The sequence below is a fragment of the Salvelinus sp. IW2-2015 genome, unplaced genomic scaffold (genome assembly GCF_002910315.2).
Source record: "Salvelinus sp. IW2-2015 unplaced genomic scaffold, ASM291031v2 Un_scaffold585, whole genome shotgun sequence".
Taxonomy (NCBI): domain Eukaryota; kingdom Metazoa; phylum Chordata; class Actinopteri; order Salmoniformes; family Salmonidae; genus Salvelinus; species Salvelinus sp. IW2-2015.
The window spans coordinates 17,698-39,704 of NW_019942578.1; the positions used below are offsets into that span (position 1 = coordinate 17,698).

The window sequence follows — 22,007 nt, forward strand, 5'->3', positions numbered from 1 at the left end:
TTCCTCTTCTCCCCCCTCTCTCCCTCATCTTCCTCTCCTCCTATTCTTCCCTCTCATCCTCTCCTCCCCTCTCTTCCTCTCCTCCTGTCTCTTCCTCTCCTCTTTCTTCCAAGGTTTTTATAGTTTTGTGTTTTAAAAGTTGTAGAAACATCTCAAGGATGATCAATGGAAACAGGATGCACCTGAGCTCAATTTCGAGTCTCATTGAAAAGGGTCTGAGTACTTAAGTAAATAAGGTATATCTGTTTCATATTTGTAATAAATTAGCAAAAATGTCTAAAAAACAGTTTTCAATTTGTCATTATGGGGTATTGTTTGTAGATTGATGAGGAAAAAAATATTTCATCAATTTTAGAATAAGGATGTAACAAAATGTGTAAAAAGTGAAGGAGTCTGAATACTTTCCAAATGCACTGTATCTGGTCTAAAAAGGAAGGAAAATACAATCACGAGTATCAACTTTTGTAGACAATATACTGACGCACAGACAGTGCATTGCGCAAACAAAACAACCCTCACAATTTCAACTGGAATTACTTGGGTCTATTGCTGAACTTTTTGTTGAAAACAAATATTTGATTGCGAAGAGACTGTCACTGGCAAACATGGTTACAGACCCAACAACATTATATAGTATCTCCTCCTCATCAAGAAAAGCACATCAGCTAATTATAATACACAAAGTAAGCAAAACAATGAAATCATTCCAAATCACGGCGCAACTAGAGAACATTACCAACACCTGCGCTCCGTATATTCCTGCTGGCTGTTATAGGCTCAGAGATTAAATAGAAAATTATGTTGTGCTCCTATTCCACAGCGATACTATACATTTGACATTTTAGTCATTTAGCAGACACTCTTATCCAAAGTAACTTAAGTAACTTGGTGCATTCATCGTAAGATAGCTAGGTGAGACAACCACATATCACAGTCATATATAAACTAATTTAGGGTGTTGATTACTTATTGCTTTCTTCTGTGGAAATACAGAATTTGTATAAAAATGACAAATATACCAAAAGATAAATCAAGCATAGATGTACGATTGTTTAACCATGTTAATTATTACTGATAGATGATGAATACATGACAACTAGATACAAATATTTTATTAAAAAGAATTCATACAAAAGTCAAGAGTTGGCTATAACATGATTACAAACAAAGTGAGTGTGTGTAAATGTTTATGTACGTGTGTATTAATTTCCCTTCATAAAAATTGATCCCCATTCCCCACATTAACTGTGAGATTAGGTTAAATTGCCTAAATATATTGAAATAACTTTTTATTTTAAAGAAAGATGGAGTGTGAAACCAAGGAGGTATTAGTTGCGCAATTTTACATCCTACTAGGGTGTTTGGTGCAGTATTTATCAAGTAAAAAAATGTGTGACTTGTTGTTTTATGTAAACAAAGTCTGAGCTGCTGGGCAGGACTGTCTCACTGTCTGTGCCATTGGATAGATAGTAATAACCGCATTTGCCTGTTAGTGAACAAATTGACATTGTCGAAATCAAAACCTAACCTTCAGCTACATCCTGATGAACTCTTGTCCACAAATCTCTGTTTTGAACTATACCAAGACCAAAATTGACCTAATTGTACTTTTTAGTCAGGCACTTGAATAAATGTTTGACATATCGATGTCACATATGCCATTTTCAAAGAGAGAGGTTGGTTGTTCGATTCAGTCCCACTTTAAAGCTTGAAATGGGCATGGTCTAATTGACTCAACAACCGAAAATACACACATGTATCAAATGTTATCTTTCTTAATGAACCAGAAATTCTGTAGTTATTTCTGGTTGCTCATCAAAGTTAGCTGACTAAATAACTAATTGATCTTGTTTTGAAGCGTATTTCTCATGGCATCTTGGGTATTCCCTGTTGTTTCATAGTAAAATAATGTTGCAGACTTCATGATGAAGGCTCTACTGGACGTTGGATGTAGTTAGATGCTGCAGTTGGATGCTGAATGTACACTTGAACTCCTGCTTAAATAGATCCTTCAAACTTTCGCACATCCCACGGAACTCTGCGTTATCCTTCAGGGGAAAAAAGACAGACACAATTGTATTAAAGTTGCACTACGCAGAAGTCGCTCCTCCATTTCCTGGTTGCTAAAACTAATAGTTTGCCTAATTGTAGTTTATTTGACAAAATAAGCTAGTATAGTGTAGATAATCATTGTACCGTCTAAATCGCTGTGAAATATATTTTCCAAATGCAAAAATATTGTATTTTCAGCTGTTTGAAGCTGGCGTACAAAACCGAAAGTAAAAGACGCAAAAACAAAACGTAATAATGGGAAGCATAGAAATAGCACACATAGAACAGATATACTGCTTCTTACACTTGCTTTCATGTAGAATTATAGATCTATGACTCAGATTTCTATGTGAATTTGGTCAATTTCCAAAAAAGTGACATATTGCCACTTTAATAGAAAACACAATAAAAAAGCTAGAAATGCAATTAACACAACTCATTTAGCCTAACACAGCTTTGTTGTGGTTCAAACAAAAGTACACTTTCAAGTAAAGTTGATGAGCATAACTCCAAGATTTCCTTCAGAATTTGTATCAGATTTTAGCCCTCAGTCTTCACATTCATACTGCAGGAGTGCAGTCTTACCCTGTTGAACGTGGCACAGTTGGTGAAGATAAGCAACACGTCAGACTCAAAGTGTCGCACTGACTGGTAGAGATTCTGCTGCAGCTTCTCCACAACCCTGTCCAGCCAGATCGGAGTCTTTATCACACTGGTGTAGTTTCTCACCTGGCATTGAAAGGCAGTGATATATACAGACAGTAAAATAAGTTAATGTTGACACACACATACAAACTCAAGACACTAAAAACCTACACAGGCAAGCATGCATGCACAGACGCACACATTTAAACACACAGAACTAAACAACACATACATTGATGCAAGGATCTTTCACAAAGATGTGGTCCTCATCTGCATGGTAGAGACACAGCAGGAGGTACTGGCATTCCTGTCAGAGTAAACACACAATTATTACACCCGTATGTGTCATATACCACTACTGCTCTAAGCGATTGCTACTTAAATACACAGTTCAAACAGAATTCATTCAGAATGTAATATTTCATGTCATGGATATTGTGACACTCATGATTGAATGATTAACTGATAAATGATTGCTTGATTCTCACCAGTAGGTGGTCAGAGATTCGGCAGGTCAAGGCTTCCTGGTAGGTCATTTGTTTGGGGTAGTGGCACGGCTGACTGGTCCTCAGTACACAATATGTACACATCCACTGAATATTATCCCTGTGTTGATACACCACATACACACAAAGCATGCACGCACGCACGTACGCTCACACAAACAAACAAACATTACAAAAGTGCACTAATAATAAGCTGACAGTTGAGTGCCCCCACACAGAACAAACAGATCTCTATCTCTCCCTCTCCCAGAACTCTTCTCACCCCAGCATAGCATCATCCACATTAGGAAGATGACATCTCTGATGGAAGGAGCGAGGACACTCATCACAGCATATCAAGCTGCCCTGGCTTCTACAGATGAAGCAGTCGTCATCGTTATCCTGATCGTGCTGCCAAGACAGAGAAGAGGAAGGTGAGAAGGAATTGGTTAACAATAATCCCTGATACAGTGATGTTAAGAAACATCCTGGAAATCATAATTACTACTGAAACATCGGTTTAAATGAGGTGATTGACTGAGAGTGGGTTCCACCGTATTGCTTGAGGGTAACTTACCACGTCTTTGGTCGTGATGCTGCACAGGTTGCATGGACACTGGACGGAGTGGATTTCCAAAAGCCCACTCTGAAAGCGAGAGACAAACAAAGATTGACGATAAATCAATCGACTACGGTTCTACTACAGTTGTTTAGTAAGAACAAAACACATCCCTCTCGCTCTGTTCGCTGTTTTTTTTTCTTTCTCGCTCTCACTTTCTGTTTTCTTTTCTTTCTCTCTATTTTTCTCTCTCTGTTCTCTCTCTCTGTGTACCTTGATGAGGACGCTGAGTGGTTTCCCATCCCAATGGATGTCTTTCTTCCAGGAGGGATCTGCCAGAGCTGACCCCTCCTGCACAAACTCCACCGGGGTCATCCAGCGCTGCTCCGATCGGATGCTCTTCCCACACAACCCTGGGCCACAGAGAGACAGAGACAAGTAAAATCTCACTTCATACATTAATAGTGTACTAATTTTGGACCAGAGTGACATAAGGCTTAGCTACAGAATTGTTAACGGGATATGTTACAGATTGGGTAATGGAAAGCCTTGCAAAAAATGTTTTAACTAATCTGTTATTGCCGATACACTTTTTACCAAATCAAGAGCAAAGAAAGTATCTTATTAATGTCCGTGTCCAGTTTCAGGTGGTTCTCCAAAAAACAGATTATATTCAGGGTTTGCACCGAGTGAGGAGTTCCCTCGCCATTTTAGCTGCCATAAATCGTGTATTTCCCAACATCTTTGCAGGGACTAGTTGTTTCTATGTGACCACGTGTAGAGGTAGAGGTCAGGGCGTCAAACAGTGCGACCAAAACAAAGATCTACACACATGCAAGACACACTTATCACTCGATACAAAACGTGGATTTAACATCTTTCTGGTTTTGGAGAACCACCTGCAAATTGACACTGACATTTATAAGACACACTTTTTACCGAATCGAGAACAAAGAAAGTATCGCCAAGAACAGCTTAGCTGAAAGAGACTTTCCATTAAACAATCAGTAACGGGTATGGAGTATCACAATTATGTAGCTACTACATAGGGCTATGGTTATTACACCTCGAAAATCATATATGTACCAGATGCAAACCGATCCTTATGTAGCGTTCCATTGATGGCCACACAGGTGACTTTGAAGACGGACTTTTCCACAACACCATGGCTGCGTCCTGCACTGCTCTCTCCTCCAGCCGTGTTTGCCCGCTTTCCTCCCTGCATCTTCTGTCTTTCCTGCTCAGCTTCCTCTTCTTCATCCTCAAACGCATCATCATCGTCATCTTCCTCAGGTTTTGAGTCTGACATTGAAGTAAAGATTGAAATATAAACTAAGGTTTAGGGAAAGATGGCTTACTATATCAATGGATGAGTTTGAAGAGTCAAGGTTGTGTTATTCATGAAACCTTGTAACAACAAGACAGTTGCATTATCTTTACAATTGATATTTAGAGAGATAACAACATCCCCTTTACCAGAGCGTCATGTCTGAAGGATTCAGAAAGATTCTATTGAGATTGATGTAAATACCTGTGATTGAGTTTGCTGATTGGTTGGAGGGGAACGGTGCTTTCTTGGCCTTAATAGGACCAAAGGGACAGATCAGTTTAACACTGAATAGACCGTTTATTTACTTTGGTAAGAATATGTACAGTACCAGTCAAATGTTTGGACACAACTACTCATTCCAAGGTTTTTCTTTATTTGTACTATTTTCTATGATTTAAGACATCGATAGGCTAAGAGTTTAACCACGTGGTATGTTTAAAAGATTCACGAGTCTGGTCTCAAACCTTGGCCCTCTCGTTATCGAGGTAAGCTGGTCTACTGAGAATTTCTCAAAGTTGGGTTTTATTCGGAATTGCAGAAAAGGGGCTGTCCCAGGATGCCTGACCCTAACTGGGCTCATGGGCGGTCCTCTGATTTAGTTCAACTCAAAAGGGAATTGGAGTTTCCTTCATTAAACAGTCCAAAATCACATTACACAATTTTACAAACAGTATCATACTCACTCATTCATCTTATACAACAATTAGATGTAAACCTCATATCTGAGGCTAATATATAAACAGCGTTATGGTAATGTGGCCGCCCCATCTCCCATGAGCTTCCCCAAGTTGTAACAAACGGACCAGTTCATAGCTGGATTCTTCACCGATCTTTTATACCTTCTCCGGAACGTAAATGTTGTTCGGACCTCAAGTTCTGGGAGGTGGAAGAAATTCCTTTGTTCTCTATGAAAGCTCCCTCTATCTCTATACTGTGTGGCCGGCCATAAGGCAGGGTCTTCCCTAGGAATTTACGACCTCACTGACCACAGCAGCCTAGTTGTAGGGGGCAGGGAGAGGCAGGGAGAGGGGGATGGGGCTTGCTGTACCCAAACAGGGCAACGTCATGACACTATTCTGATTTCAGAGCACTCTCGCCCAACGTTGAATATGGCAGTAAACATTGGCCCCCCAAAAAAAGCATAAATCTTCTTAGCGCTAGGGGTCATATTATTATAATTTTTTTCAAATAACGTACCCAACATAAACAGAAATTTTCTCTGGCCCAGATCGTAGAATATGCATATAATTTACAGATTAGGATAGAAAACACTCCAAAGTTTCCAAAACTGTCAAAATATTGTCTGTGAGAAAAACAATACTTATTCTGCAAGCGAAATCCTGAGAAACATTTACCCGGAAGTGTAATAAAAAAAWTTTTTTTAAAAACTGTTTCCTGGCCTGTCTAACCTCCATTTAAAGGGGTATCAACCAGATTCTTTTTCCAATGGCTTCCTCAGGCTGTGACCAGGCTTTAGACATAGTTTCAGGCTTTTATTTTGAAAAATGAGCGAGATGTTTCAAAAGAGGTCAGGTGTCCTCTGAATACTTCCTGCGCGCACGGGAGGAGCTCACCATTTTCCCTTTCTCTCTTAATGAATAGGTTATGCTCCGGTTGAAATATTATCGATTATGTTTGTTAAAGACAACCTGAGGTTTGATTATAAAAAACATTTTAAATGTTTCGACGACCATTTCGGCTACTTTTTGGGATTTGTCGAACGGAACACGGCTTTTGTTCTCAAAATTTTGCGCAACCCAAATGCCGTTTTTTTGTGATAAAAGTAATATTTCTCGAACAAAAAGAACATTTGTTGTGTAACTGGGAGTCTCGTGAGTGGAAACACCCGAAGATTATCAAAGGTAAGCGATTAATTTGATTGCTTTTCTTACTTTCGTGACCAAGCTAACCAAGCTAATATAAGGCTAAGCTGTTATAGCATTGAAAGCTACACTCACAAAAGCTTGGATTTCTTTCGCTGTAAAATATATTTTCAAAATCTGACACGATAGGTGGATTAACAACAAGCTAAGCTGTGTTTTGGTATATTTCACTTGTGATTGCATGATTATAAATATTTTTTGTAATATTTTTTAATCTGATACGTTTGGAAATTTCCATCTTCCTTTCAGGACCGGAACGAGGCTGTAGTTTTTTTCATCATAACGCGCAACCCAAATTGTTTTTTTTTTTGTGATAAAAGTAATATTTATCGAACAAAATAAGATTTGTTGTGTAACTGGGAGTCTCGTGAGTGGAAACGTCCGAAGATTATCTAAGATAAGCGATTAATTTTATTGCTTTTCACATTTTCGTGACCATGCTTTTGGGGCTAGCTGATGTAGCATTGAAAGCTACACTCACAAAAGCTTGGATTTCTTTCGGCTGTAAAATATATTTTCAAAATCTGACACGATAGGTGGATTAACAACAAGCTAAGCTGTGTTTTGGTATATTTCACTTGTGATTGCATAATTATAAATAGCGGTTGTTTAGGAAAATGATCCCGTACTAGGGATGCGTAGCGCAGAGGTGATAATAAATTGTTGCCAGCAGCACAGTTACAGTCACTAACGCTCTGGAACTTCACTGGACTCTATGTAAAATGGAAACTATATACCCGGAGGCTGCATTTATTGTAGCTGGGGATTTTAACAAAGCAAATTTGAGATCAACGTTACATAAATTTTATCAGCATATTGATTGCACGACACGTAGGGCTAATACTCTCGACCACTGCTACTCTAACTTCCGCGATGCATATAAAGCCCTCCCCCACCCTCCCTTCGGCAAATCCGAAGCCCATGTATCTAGATGCATATCGAATCGTTCATGAAAGGAGAGATGCGCATCCCTAGTTTCTGGTGGTCGCACCATATGACATTGAAAATGATCCCCTGTCATTAGAGATGTTAAATGTGTGAACATTTTTTGAGATGCAATTATCTTTCTTCTAAACTAGGGAGTTCACTACAGTGTATGCTTTGATGTCGTATCATAACACATGGAGAAAAATTATGTTATGTGGTCAAAAATGGCATTTTAATTTTGGTTGCACCATATGCTTTGTGTTTTTCAAATGTGCAGACAAAAGTATTTTAAAGAATATGATTCCTTCCTCGGTAAATATTTACACAACATTTCATAATATCATCACATACCCTTGTAAATGTATGCCAAAGTTATATAGATATTTACTGCTGTTATGAATTACACCAATTCACAACACTATTGTTGTTCAAATTCAACCTTGGACGGTTACAGCATATTAGATTTTCACTCATTGACATGCCAAACCTGTAAAAATGGATCATGCTTTATGATAAATTGATGTGGTGCCAAACGGAGGAGATTGTGTAGAAATGTGCTGCAAGAAGATGTTTTTTATTCATAGTTAAAAAAAAAAAAAAAAAGTCTTATCCTTAGACACAAAAAAACGTCAAGTAAATTGCCCATCTTCCTTTATGTGCACTCATTACCATGTTTATCTCTCAATATCACAAGGATGATGCAAGTGAAGTTTAGTCTACTGCTGTATCTTTAAAAGCAACCCACAGCAGTAACCAGGGTCAAACTCCCCGCCCAAGGGCACAAGTACAGATCCCCTACCCAGTCGAATCGGGGGAACCTAACCAGCGACCTCTCGGCCACCGGCTCAAGCTCCCAACCGCCAAGCCACATTCTCACAGCTGTAATAAGCTGACTGTGCAAGGGGCAGTACTTCCAGGTTTCTAATTTCCCCTAATAAAAATATTTTCACTACGTTCAGACCACATAATAGGGCAAAAATATGTGATTATCAGTGGAGGCTCCTCAAAGGAGGAAGGAGAGGACCATCCTCCTCAGTGATTTTCATAAAAAATTAATATAGTGAAACATTTAAAAAATGATCCTTTTTAGATAAAACTATACTAAATACATTCACGTCAACAAATAATAGATTAAAATACACTGTTCTGCAATGACGGTCTACAGTGGCCTCAGCAGCACTCTGTAGGGTTGCACCATGGTGTAGCTGGAGGACAGCTAGTTTCTGTACTCCTCTACGTACATTGACTTCAATACAAAACCTAGGAGGTAATTATGACAACTTTTGGAGGATGTCCTCCATCCTACCAGAGCTCTTGCAGCATGAACTGACATGTTGTCCAACCAATAAAAGGATCTGAGAATGAATCTAGTACTGAAAGCATAAGCTACAGCTAGCTAGCACTGCAGTGAACACAATGTGGCGAGTAGTTGACTCAGAGAAAGACAATAGTTGAACAGTTTAGATTTTTTTTTTTTCTTCCAAAATTAAGGAGAAGAAAGATAGAGCTATATTTGGATGTATGTTTTTTAACTTTCACTTTCACTTAGCTAGCTAGTTTAGCCTACTCAAACAGAGAGGGATGCTATGTTAGCTAGCTGGCTATGGCTATTCAACAATGGGTCTCTTCCAAGTCAACGTATGCTTTTGGTTTTATGATTTTATTACCACCGGGGCCCTCCATTGAAACTGCTACACTGCTTTCTGCTTTCTGACTGTACACTGTACTGCATGATTGTAGCGGGTTTACTAGTTCTAGTTGACTATGACGTGACAACGATGTAGATTGTGTGTAGAGGTTAGCGGTCATGATATGAAGGTTTGGCTTGGAAAAGTTATTTTGCCTGGTCACAGACAGCTGATGTGTTGTGCTCTGAAGTCCCCAAGCGAAGGGAAAAGGTGAGAGGAGGAGAGCGCATAGATAGGTGCGAGAAGGAATTATATATACAACGAGCAAAGTGATCATGCTGTTTTAATATGGCTGCTATGAAAGAMAACTGTGTTTACGCGTGATCAGGGGTGTATTCAACCACTGATTCTGTTGAAAAACGTTTTTTAAACGGAAGCAAACAGAACGAAACGGGGATAAACATACCTGAATTTGTCCAATAGAAACTCCAATAGAAAATTTTCAGCTGTTGGTCTAATGTTTACACCTTAGATCAGCTAGATGGAGGCAAAATGTGCAAGGCGGTATTGAATGACTGTCACCTTGATTACTCAAAATTCTCTCGACCTGTGCACCTAAGTTGTAAACTTTCATTCCTAGGCTAGGTTGTAGCAACCTCATGATGGGTACAGGGAAAATTCTAGTATCATGTAGTAGCATAAACCTATTGATGTTACATTGAACTGGGTGAAGGGAATATGAATGACAGTCATCCAATATCCTGTAATAGAAATAAGGCCATTCTCATAAAAAATACAATAATTCTTCCTCATCTTAAATGGCACTGACTGCCACTGGTGATTATACAGATATACTAATCAGTATATTTCATGTTGTTTGTCTGCATAATTTAAATCTAACACTTGATCAATAGTTATTGCTCTAGTATCCAATGGTGCCACTGGTGCCAATTACATCTATAGTGCCATCAACTGGTCTGGGGCAGCCATCTAAGGTTGCAGTGATTTTATATTAACACAGCTTCTAAGGACATATACAGTTGAAGTCGGAAGTTAACATACACTTAGGTTGGAGTCATTAAAACTCCTTTTTCAACCACTCCACAAATTTCTTGTTAACAAACTATAGTTTTGGCAAGTCGGTTAGGACAGCTACTTGTGCATGACACAAGTAATTTTCCCAACAATTGTTTACAGACAGATTATTTCACTTATAATTCACTGTATAACAATTCCAGTGGGTCAGAAGTTTACATACACTAAGTTGACTGTGCCTTTAAACAGCTTGGAAAATTCCAGAAAATGATGTCATGGCTTTAGAAGCTTCTGATAGGCTAATTGACATAATTTGAGTCAATTGGAGTTGTACCTGTAGATGTATTTCAAGACCTACCTTCGAACTCAGTTCCACTTTGATTGACCTCAGAAAAAAGACCACAGAAAAAACCTCGGGAAAAAAATATGTAGACTTCCACAAGTCTGGTTCATCCTTGGGAGCAATTTCCAAACGCCTGAAGGTACCACGTTCATCTGTACAAACAATAGTACGCAAGTATAAACACCATGGGACCACGCAGCCGTCATACCGCTCAGGAAGGAGACGCGTTCTGTCTCCTAGAGATGAACGTACTTTGGTGCGAAAAGTACAAATCAATCCCAGAACAACAGCAAAGGACCTTGTGAAGATGCTGGAGGAAACAGGTACAAAAGTATCTATATCCACAGTAAAACGAGTCCTATATCGACATAACCTGAAAGGTTGCTCAGCAAGGAAGAAGCCACTGCTCCAAAACCGCCATAAAAAAGCCAGACTACGGTTTGCAACTGCACATGGGGACAAAGATCGTACTTTTTGGAGAAATGTCCTCTGGTCTGATGAAACAAAAATAGAACTGTTTGGCCATAATGACCATCGTTATGTTTGGAGGAAAAAGGGGGATGCTTGCAAGCCGAAGAACACCATCTCAACCGTGAAGCACGGGGATGGCAGCATCATGTTGTGGGGGTGCTTTGCTGCAGGAGGGACTGGTGCACTTCACAAAATAGATGGCATCATGAAGGACAATTGTGTGTGTATATAGAGGCAACATCTCAAGACATCAGTCAGGAAGTTAAAGCTTGGTCACAAATGGGTCTTCCAAATGGACAATGACCCCAAACATACTTCCAAAGTTGTGGCAAAATGGCTTAAGGACAACAAAGTCAAGGTATTGGAGTGGCCATCACAAAGCCCTGACCTCAACCCTTTAGAAAAGTTGTGAGCAGAATTGAAAAAGCGTGTGCGAACAAGGAGGCCAACAAATCTGACTCAGTTACATCAGTTCTGTCAGGAGGAATGGGCCAAAATTCACCCAACTTATTGTGGGAAGCTTGTGAAAGGCTACCTGAAATGTTTGACCCAAGTTAAACAATTTAAAGGCAATGCTACCAAATACGAATTGAGTGTATGTAAACTTCTGACCCACTGGGAATGTGATGAAAGAAATAAAAGCTGAAATAAATAATTCTCTCTACTATTATTCTGACATTTCACATTCTTAAAATAAAGTGGTGATTCTAACTGACCTAAGACAGGGATTTTTTACTAGGATTAAATGTCAGGAATTGTGAAAAACTGAGTTTAAATGTATTTGGCTAAGGTGTATGTAAACTTCCGATTTCAACTGTCGATAAATTAACTTAAGCGTTAATCCAGAGGATGTGGTATATTGAAAGATCGGTCTCCTACCTGTGCACTCTTTCTTCTTTTAAAGTCTGGTGAAGTTAAATGACCTTCCTGAGTTTGTTGGGATGATAATGGGAGGGGTTAGAGAAAAGGGGGACAGATTGAATGGCATATCAGTGTACAGTTAGTTTCTTAACAGAATTACAAATAGAGTTTAATGTAGCTGTAGTGTGTTGCTCTGTCTGTCCCAATTTGATGGTACATGAAACACCTACATCCTGTTGTAAGAGTAATAAATATTAAAGGGGAAAATCTGCCCATGTTTCTAAACCCCTCTGTCGCGTTATGGACTTTTTGTAAAAGCACTTTTCTCATGGAGAGCGTGGGGAAACGAGAGCGAAAGCTACGTCACATGGTTATGACCTTATTATAAATCAGGCCATCATCACTCTCATTCGTGAATGATGATTCTTCACGTTTTACCGGTGAAACGCCCATAATGCATGCATGTCAACAATTTGATCCTTATCAGTTTCATGGGAATATGCATTTTGATCTTCTTGACTGATGTAAGTAAGGGTGGCTAACCGGCTGAACTAATCACATTTTAGAGCAGATAGTTAAACACAGCCACTGCATGATATAAAAAAGCAACATTTCAGCACAATCATCCTAAATTGTCTTAAGAAATTACATGGTGTTTTTGGTATAACCGTAGCCTGATATTATCATGCTATTAGTCGGGTTGTTATGTAGAATACTAATTCATCATTAAGTGATCTTGTGAGACATATCACCATTCTGAGAAATGGCGCATTCAGTGGCGCATTCAGTTCACCATGTATTTAAAAAAAAAAAAAAATTTAACACCATTGCAGCAGGTCCTGGTGACGTCCATGATTTCCCCTGTTAATCAACATTGTTTATCTTCCCTCTCTGACTGTATGTTAGGCCCCCCGGTGAATGGTGTGATCTGATCCTTACGGTAAAACATATCTACTAAAATGAGAGGGAAAGACAAGTGATTGTGTAACATAACGTCCACTTCATAAAATGAAAGGCTAATTTATGTATAAAAAAAATCATTAGATAGTAACTTTCCTATAGTAGCCAGCTGACATCGAACATAACCTTGTAATTTAATTTATGTTGCAAATATAATAGATAGCCTAGGTTCTGATGTGGGTGAGACTTTGCTTCAGTATACATTCCTCGAGCTTGTTATGTGTCTTGTTTTGTGCACGGTACTCGAGCCTGGAAGGACTCACAGCTGGTAAAAACCTTATAGCCTATTGCACAATATAATCCCAAATTCTAACAAAATACACCAGCGACATTATTTAGTAGATAAAGGTTGTGAGCACAGCGTTTCTGATCAGATCAACAATTATCTTCTAATGTATTTGTGTGGCTACGATGCCATCTTCAAAGAGCACCGCTTGGTTTCCAGAGCATTTAAAGAGACCAAATAAATAGGCAACGACCGGGGTCTGATGTTGCTTCTGACAATATAGTAAAAGGCGCGTTGTGTTGGGTCTGGTGATGTGCTAAAGTCTGATGTAGGCCATTTTGATAACTGCCGTTGTGTTTTATTTATGAGGAGCCCCCTCCTGTGTGTGTTGTTGCATGAGCTGGCTGCTTTTTCCTCCTTGCTTGGCAGAGATCTCAGAAAAGATAAAACTGTGAACCCGCTACCCAAATGTATCACAGAAAATGTATATGCCATATCTCAAAATCGATTAGACTTCCCCAATGTAGTGTTTTCGCTGTGACAGAACGTTTACCTTTTCCGTAGATGTGCGTTCTATCCTAGCTCTGTGACGTAGCTCTCGCTCTAGCTCTCCCTTAATGATAGGGGTGTGCACTTTGACAGACATTCCAACAACGAGTCAGAGGGGTTTAGCAACATAGACAAATGTTCTGTTATTGCCCTTTAAGACTGTACAGTAATACAGACCTATGTAGGCCAACATCTAGACCAAGAGTGTAGTATATGGCAACATTGTACAAATCGTATGGGCTTGATAAGAGTATGAAAAGCAGCTATATGCTGTACCTGGATCAGTTTTCCCAGAGTGGTGTCTCTACAGCGGACACTGTACTTCCAGTTCTTCCTGCTCTTCTTCCCCCCAAACTCCTCAAACCTACTGGGGGTTAACCAATGACCCTGGACCAAAATGCAACTTTCCCCTGAGACAGACCAATGAGGAAGTCAGATATCATACACACTAGGGTTTTATATTTTTCCTCAAATATAACATTTATAGTTTTGATTTAAATGAACACTCAGTGACATTACAGAACCCCAGTGTTAGTGTTAAGGTCTTAGGCAAGGTTATTCAGGCCGAACCACCCACCTTTGGCCAGCTTGTCCCTGTTGAGCATGCCCTCTTTGTCCCCACAGGTGACCGGGAGCTCCACTAGGAGCTCAACTGGGATCGGGAGCTCCACCGGGACCACCGAGCGCTGTGACTTATGGGTACTCTTCCGACCCGACACTAGAGCACAGAGAAAGACAGGTCAAAACCCTCTGTGGAAAGGAACATGGACCCCCCCCCCCCCCAATTTTTTTTAATACCTGGAATCCAAAAGGGTTCTTCAAAGAGTTTTCCTATGAGAACAACCAAATAACCCTTTCAGCTTCTAGCTTTTACCATTTTTTAGAAGTGTAGTATATACCCAATTTAGCGCACAACTTTTGAGCAGAGTCACATAGTGTATAAGGTATTATTTTAAATGCAGACAGAGTGTTCCCAGTACCTCCAATCGTTTCTGACACATGGTAAAAGCTATAGGATTTTATGATGTTTATCACATGTACAGTAGTTGAGAAAATTAACATATAAGAAAAGCAATGCCAGTAATACTATTCCTGCAATAATGAATACAGAGAATAAGTTCATTACTGGTGCCGATCGGTCCAGCGGTTCTGGAGAAGAAGACATTTAAAGTAGTCAACATGATTAAAAATAGTCCAAAATACATCGAAAGCATTTTGCATAATCAGTTGGATTTTGAGTTTTGATATTAGGCAAGCGTGTCCTCTTTGTCCTGTTGGTGGCACATTGGGCCCACAGCTAAACCCCGGCATTGCTGCTTGCAGCTGTAGTGTATGTTTGAAGTTACAGAGGGACTTTAGACTTTCTAACTCAAGGCCTCATCTCCCCCCCAACCAGCCTGGGACTCACCGTAGGTCGGCTTCTGGACCATCCTCTTCTGACTGGGGGTGGACTGGGTGGATGTGCTGGGCTGTTCCTCCTTCTTAGCACTCTCGCTTATCTTCTGTTTCCTCTTTTTCCGTCCTGTCTTCTTTTCCTCCTCCTTCTCTTCCCCCTCCACCTTCCTCCCCTTCTCCTCTTTCTCCTCCTCTTCTTTCTTCAAGTTCTCTGGCAGTTTTGTGTTGAAGGTGAACGACCCTGGGATTGGATGCCGAATGAAACAAACATCTTCATATTCGAGTTATAGGCTGGGACAATCATATGGACCTCATAAATGGAAAGCATTTAAAGTATTCAAGTAACCTCAAACCATAATAGTAGTAGTAGTAACAAACACAGTGATATCCCTTGTGACTTGTACGACAAATCAAAATACTACCAGAGAAATAATAATAATACTAACAGAGAGAAAATACCCACTGACCATCCAGCAGGCTGTTTCGTAGCGTGGGGTACTGCTGAAGGAGGTGGTCCCTGAATACACAGCTCCAGAACAACTTAATGCTGTGAGGTCTCTCTGTCTCCAGCCAGTCCAGCACCTTGTACACGCCCTTCCCAGTGAGCAAAATTCAATTGAAAAGACGTCTATCAGCAAACCACATCATATGTTATAGCATTCTGGTGCCCGACATTACAGTGGACGATGTGGCATGCAAAAATTGGTTGATGCATGCAACGTCTGAGCAGGGGAACACAACCCAGACTGGGTCGGTCCAGACTGGACAAAGTCCGAACTAATCATAGACATCTACTGTACACTACAGGTCAAAAGTTTTAGACCACCTACTCATTCAAGGCTTTTTCTTTATTTTTACTATTTTCTACATTGTAGAATAATAGTGAAGATGTTAAAACAATGAAATAACACATAGAATCATGTAGTAAACAAAAAAGTGTTAAACAAATCAAAAATATATTTCATCTTTGAGATTCTTTCAATAGCCACCCTTTGCCTTGATGACAGCTTTGCACACTCTAGGCATTCACTCAACCAGCTTCATGAGGAAGGCACCTGGAATGCATTTCAATTAACAGTTGTGCCTTCTTAAAAGTTAATTTGTGGAATTCATTTCCTTCTTAATGCGTTTGAGCCAATCAGTTGTGTTGTGACAAGGTAGGGGTAGGTCATACAGAAGATAGCCCTATTTGGTAAAATACCAAGTCCATATTATGGCATGAACAGCTCAAATAAGCAAAGAGAAACGACAGTCCATCATTACTTTAAGACATGAAGGTCAGTCAATACGGAATATTTCAAGAACTTTTAAAGTTTATTCAAGTGCACTTTCAAAAACCACCAAGCACTATGATGAAACTGGCTCTCATGAGGACCGCCACAGGAATGGAAGACCCAGAGTTACCTCTGCTGCAGAGGACAAGTTCATTAGAGTTACCAGCCTCAGAAATTGCAGCCCAAATAAATGCTTCACAGAGTTCAGGTAAGATACACATCTCAACATAAACCGTTCAGAAGACTGTGTGAATCAGGCCTTCATGGTCAAATTGCTGCAAAAAAACACTACTAAAGGACACCAACAAGAAGAAGAGACTTGCTTGGGCCAAGAAACACGAGCAATGGACATTAGACCGGTGGAAATTTGTCCTTTGGTCTGGAGTCAATTTTTAGATTTTTGGTTCTAACCGCTGTGTCTTTGTGAGACGCGGTGTGGGGAATGGACGATCTCCGCATGTGTATTTCCCACTGTAAAGCATGGAGGAGGAGGCATTATGGTGTGGGGGTGCTTTGCTGGTGACACTGTCTGTGATTTACTTAGAATTCAAGGCACAGGCCTCCCGGGTGGCGCAGTGGTCTAGGGCACTGCATCGCAGCGCTAGCTGTGCCACCAGAGACTCTGGGTTCGCGCCCAGGCTCTGTCGCAGCCAGCCGTGACCGGGAGGTCCGTGGGGCGACGCGCAATTGGCCTAGCGTCGTCCGGGTTAGGGAGGGTTTGGCCAGTAGGGATATCCTTGTCTCATCGCGCACCAGCGACTCCTGTGGTGGGCCGGGCGCAGTGCGCGCTAACCAAGGTCACCAGGTGCACAGTGTTTCCTCCGACACATTGGTGCGGCTGGCTTCCGGGTTGGATGCGCGCTGTGTTAAGAAGCAGTGTGGCTTGGTTGGGTTGTGTTTCGGGGGATGCAAGGCTTTCGGCCTTCGTCTCTCCCGAGCCCGTACGGGAGTTGTAGCGATGAGACAAGATAGTAACTACTAACAATTGGATACCATGAAATTGGGGGTAAAATAATACATTTTTTTTTAAAGAATTCAAGGCACAGCATTCTGCAGCGATACACCATTACATCTGGTTTGGGCTTAGTGGGACTATCATTTGTTTTTCAACAGGACAATGACCCAACACCGCCAGGCTGTGTAAGGGCTATTTGACCAAGAAGGAGAGTGATGGAGTGCTGCATCAGATGACCTGGCCTCCACAATCCCCCGACCTCAACCCTATTGAGATGATTTGGGATGAGTCGGACCGCAGAGTGAAGGAAAAGCAGCCAACAAGTGCTCAGCATATGTGGGAACTCCTTCAAGACTGTTGGAAAAGCATTCCAGGTGAAGCTGGTTGCCAAGAGTGTGCAAAGCTGTCATCAAGGCAAAGGGTGGCTATTTGAAGAATCTCAAATATAAGATTGATTACTACATGATTCCATATGTGTTATTTCATAGTTTTGATGTCTTCACTATTATTCTACAATGTAGAATATAGTAAAATAAAGAAAAACCCTTGAATGAGTAGGTGTTCTAAAACTTTGACCAGTATAATAGAGTGCAGTACAGAGCAGTTTAGTTCAGTACAGTAAAGTATAGTAGAGTACAGTACAGTAGGGTATGGACATTTTTGGTATAGGGACACGTCATCTCCACTTTTCGAGTCTGTCCGACCAGTGCCGGCGTCATGGGCAGCCCCGTTATGGGTAGCGCGCGTCTCGTCATTTATTTGACCGAGACGCGCGCCGACAGAAAGACGCATAAATCTCAAATAAAGCATCCGAGCGAGTGAAACAGTATCCCTCTGGTTAGTAGACCATGTATCTTGTGCTGTCTGGACAAAAGGAGTATGGCATGTCATACTTTTTCTGGCCAGACAGCATCAGACACACGGGCTACATAGTAAGATAGAGGGGCGCTGTTTCGCTTGCTAGTTTCAGCAGAGAGAAAGAGGCGATGCGAGAGGGCTCACTCTCTACAAAATCTGATATGAATAAGTCCAATGCATTTCTATGGGCATAAGCAGACCTAAGCTTGTCACCTGCATTCCCGCCTTTGGGACAACGACAGGGCGGGGATATGAGCATCTCATAATTATATACAGAGCCACTTGTGTCATTATATTTCAGCCACTTGCGAATTAGAAAGGAAAGTTGGCGAGTGCACAGTTCGTATGCTGGCTTCCCCTAAATTAAAATAATGTTTTGACAAAATTATATAATTACTCCTGTCTAAATAAAATCATTCAAAATACTTTACCAGAGAGTTTGACTTAGCCACAGAGGATCATTAGCTTATTTTTTTTATTTTTTTAAATAGCTGTGGATAGACCTGTCTATTTGGGAAACCAGCAATTGGAGCAGCACGCATGGCAATAGGCCTAGTTGATTATTGAGTTGAGGCTGTCAGTGAAAAGCATCTAATATGTGTGAAGATAATGTGTCTTGAGTATAATTTAAAATGTTAAGACAAGAAGAAGGGGAGGGGTGTGTGGCGAAGATATGAGCGTCTCTCTCTCAAAATGCATGCACTCAGCTCTCCAGAATGTGCTCCGCTGTCTACCACCAATTCTTGCACATTCATGGTTTCATTGTGTGAGTTGTTTGCCCTTTGATTGTTTATTTTGATCAATTCCCCGTTACATATGTCACCAGTAGGCCTAGTGAATGTACCGTTAATCCCTGTAATTTGGTTACATTAATTTCTGTTAACACATGTATTACAGTCATTTACCTTTATCATTCTCAGAGCGGAAACGTTGTTTGCAGAGTTCACAGCCTGCTACACTTGTGAGAAACAAGTTTTGGTTAATTTCATAACCATCATTTAGGAGTTTTATCATTTTTTTCATTGTCTTTTGTTTGGAGTGCTCCATGTGAGTAATGAGCATGTGTGTGGTTTCTCTGTCCTGATAACTTTGAGAGATTGTATGAGCCTGAGCACGCCAACCTGCTGAGTTGATACAATGTTGCATGATAGCTCAAGTCAAGACAAAGAGAAAGGGAGGCAGACAGGCTGAGTATAGTGATTCATGCGATTGAAAGAACCTGCATTTTCATCAGGATATTTTTCGACTGTTTTTATTTGTCGGCTTTAGGCCCATGTATTTTACTTAGTTGACAATAGAAGTTATAGGCCTACTGCTGCATTAGCCTATCGCCTAGGCTATATCTCTGAGTTCCATGTGCTAATTTCTTTAGCCGCAAATGGACCCTGATCTGTTTCACCTGTCTTTGTGCTTATCTCCACCCCCTTCCAGGTGTCTATTGCCTGCCTCTTGTATTTAATAAATATTAGAGACTCAAACCACCTGCCTCCTGTGTCTCCATCTGTGTCTCGCCCTGTGTCGTTATATGATCAAGGTGTATCAATGTGTCCATATGGCAATGGCGGGTGCTCTTGCATTAGTTTAATTTGAACTTCTCGAACTTTAAACTTCTCGATTTTAATTCAGATTTTTTTGATTAACCAGGTGACAATAATTTTGATAAATGAAAACGTGCATATAAAAATTATCCTAACTGGCAAACAGATACTGTAGGTAGAAATGGTAGGCTAAATTGTAAGCTACCCCAAACTTGAAACTCGAGCTGCCTATGGTCTTTATTATTATAACACCCATTAACTAAATTCGTGCACAAAAATCGGGCCGCCCATAGAAATCAAATGCCCATCCAACTGATTCGTTCTGGCCCTGGCCCTTTGTATGACTCCCATTGAGAAAGCGGAAATCAAGGATACTTTTAAAATCAACGTGCCAGTTTTGCCGCGCCCTTGCTCCTCATCCGAATCAGTTTCTGCTGGAGGGGTCAAATACAAAACTATGGTCCAATTTGTGTTTTTTTAGGGTGGAGTGGAGTGATAAGACTATATTCTCTAGAAGAAACTACCATCTCAATCATCAGTTCACGTGACAGACATGAATATATAGACACACGATAATCATTAATAAGTGATGCCTGACAACTCCAATTTCTACTTTTAGAACATTCAGAGAACTGTTATATCTAAATAGGAGAATGAATGTTACCAAAGATTTTCTCTACAATTTGTTATGTTACCGTTGAATGTCATAGCGCTGCTTGGTTAAACGTTGAGTTAGCGGCTTTGTCTATAGAAGCTTGGGGGCCTCTACTGCTCTCACCTTATACATTTCCTCCGGAATGAGGTGGTGGTCTCGGACCTGATTAAGGAAGGTGTGTGGTTGCTCCATGCATAACATCTCTGCTCTACTACAGCGGAAAAACCGCAGTAACTGCTCATCCGTTAAAAAATTAAAAATGTCCATTGTAGTTTACCTCATCAATTCAGATTTGTTGTTGTTGAAAACTTAGTTATGGACTATGGCAATATTTACCAAGTCACTTCGTTAACAATCAAACCGGAAATAGACAATATCCCGTTTGGACAAGAGGCTGTAGTCAAAAAGTTTAAACTGTTACGTGTTGTTATTATTTTCGAGGGTAAAATAGATCTCCCGTCTACATGGAAGTCCGCCCACAATGACGTTAAGAAAGTGAGTGTTCATTGTACGGAACACATATTAGGAACATCACAATTCCTCCACATGAGACACCCCTCTATAGTTACGTATCAACCCTGCACTAGTCAAGTGTCACCCCTCCTCAGAAATGGGCAGGATTTATGTTACATGTAATTGAAGTACGTATTTAATAACTTCTGTACTACAATCCAATGTATTTTGTAGCAAGATACTTCGAGAACTGTAATTTGTATTTTCGTCAGGTAGCGTTGGTTTGAATCCCCAAGCTGACTAAGTGAAAAATCTGTCGATGTACCCTTGAGCAAGAAATTGAAACCTAACTGATACTGTAAATCGCTCTGGATAAGATTATCTATTAAAATGCTTTTCTATACCATTTTTCATAGCAATTCGTAATGTTGTGGCCCGCTTTTACCCTGCATTGGTATCAGAAGTCTGATGGTACTATGGTGTGATAAATGTGTCCGCTAAATTACCTAAATGGAAAAATAACACTTGCAAGCATGCTGGGTATTATTCTCATGAAGCAAGGACAGTAATAACCCCTATTATTTTTTGCAATTTTTTATTTTTTACATTTAGTTCATTTAGCAGAGCAACTTAGTCAGTGAATTCAACTAAGGTAGATAAACAACCACATATCATAGTCATAGCAAGTACAACGTTTTTTTTTTTAAACCATTCATGAGAATGTTGCTGTAGTGAAGGTGTGTACTTGCAAATGTTTTGTATTTTAACACTTATGAAAAGACAAAATACAATTTTGTATATTTATTTTTAGAGTATCTGTATTTGTAACAAGATATATATTTTGCCCATCTCTGCCCCTCTTCCTTAACCCTCACCCACCCCCTAGTCAAGTATCAACCCTGCACTAGTGGAGCGTCACCCCTCC

General features: G+C 40.2%; 1 protein-coding gene across 2 annotated transcripts; it reads right to left on the minus strand.

Annotated features, from left to right (window-relative positions):
- Positions 1 to 1,107: 1,107 nt before the first annotated feature.
- Positions 1,108 to 21,094, minus strand: LOC112068581 (nuclear body protein SP140-like protein). Of its 2 annotated transcripts, XM_024135743.2 has the most exons (16): positions 20,753 to 21,094; positions 19,342 to 19,389; positions 15,817 to 15,943; positions 15,363 to 15,590; positions 14,532 to 14,672; positions 14,231 to 14,364; positions 12,238 to 12,285; positions 5,273 to 5,321; positions 4,828 to 5,043; positions 4,015 to 4,154; positions 3,760 to 3,828; positions 3,466 to 3,593; positions 3,186 to 3,303; positions 2,930 to 3,004; positions 2,638 to 2,781; positions 1,108 to 2,048 (listed from the first exon to the last, which is right to left on the minus strand). In XM_024135743.2, exons 1-16 carry the CDS (start codon positions 20,894 to 20,896, stop codon positions 1,935 to 1,937), a joined length of 1,923 nt encoding a protein of 640 aa, XP_023991511.1. In that variant the 5' UTR covers positions 20,897 to 21,094; the 3' UTR covers positions 1,108 to 1,934. The 2 variants fall into 2 exon arrangements, with proteins under 2 accessions (XP_023991511.1, XP_023991512.1); XM_024135744.2 differs by lacking the exon at positions 19,342 to 19,389.
- Positions 21,095 to 22,007: the final 913 nt, after the last annotated feature.

Coding starts and splice junctions, on each gene's coding strand:
- LOC112068581 (XM_024135743.2), bottom strand. CDS start 20,896: ATGGACATTTTTAATTTTTTAACGGATGAGCAGTTACTGCGGTTTTTC. Junction 15,944..19,341: donor CCGCTCTGAGAATGATAAAG/GTAAATGACTGT, acceptor CTCACTGGGAAG/GGCGTGTACAAGGTGCTGGA. Junction 3,005..3,185: donor GAATCTCTGACCACCTACTG/GTGAGAATCAAG, acceptor TTACTCTGACAG/GAATGCCAGTACCTCCTGCT.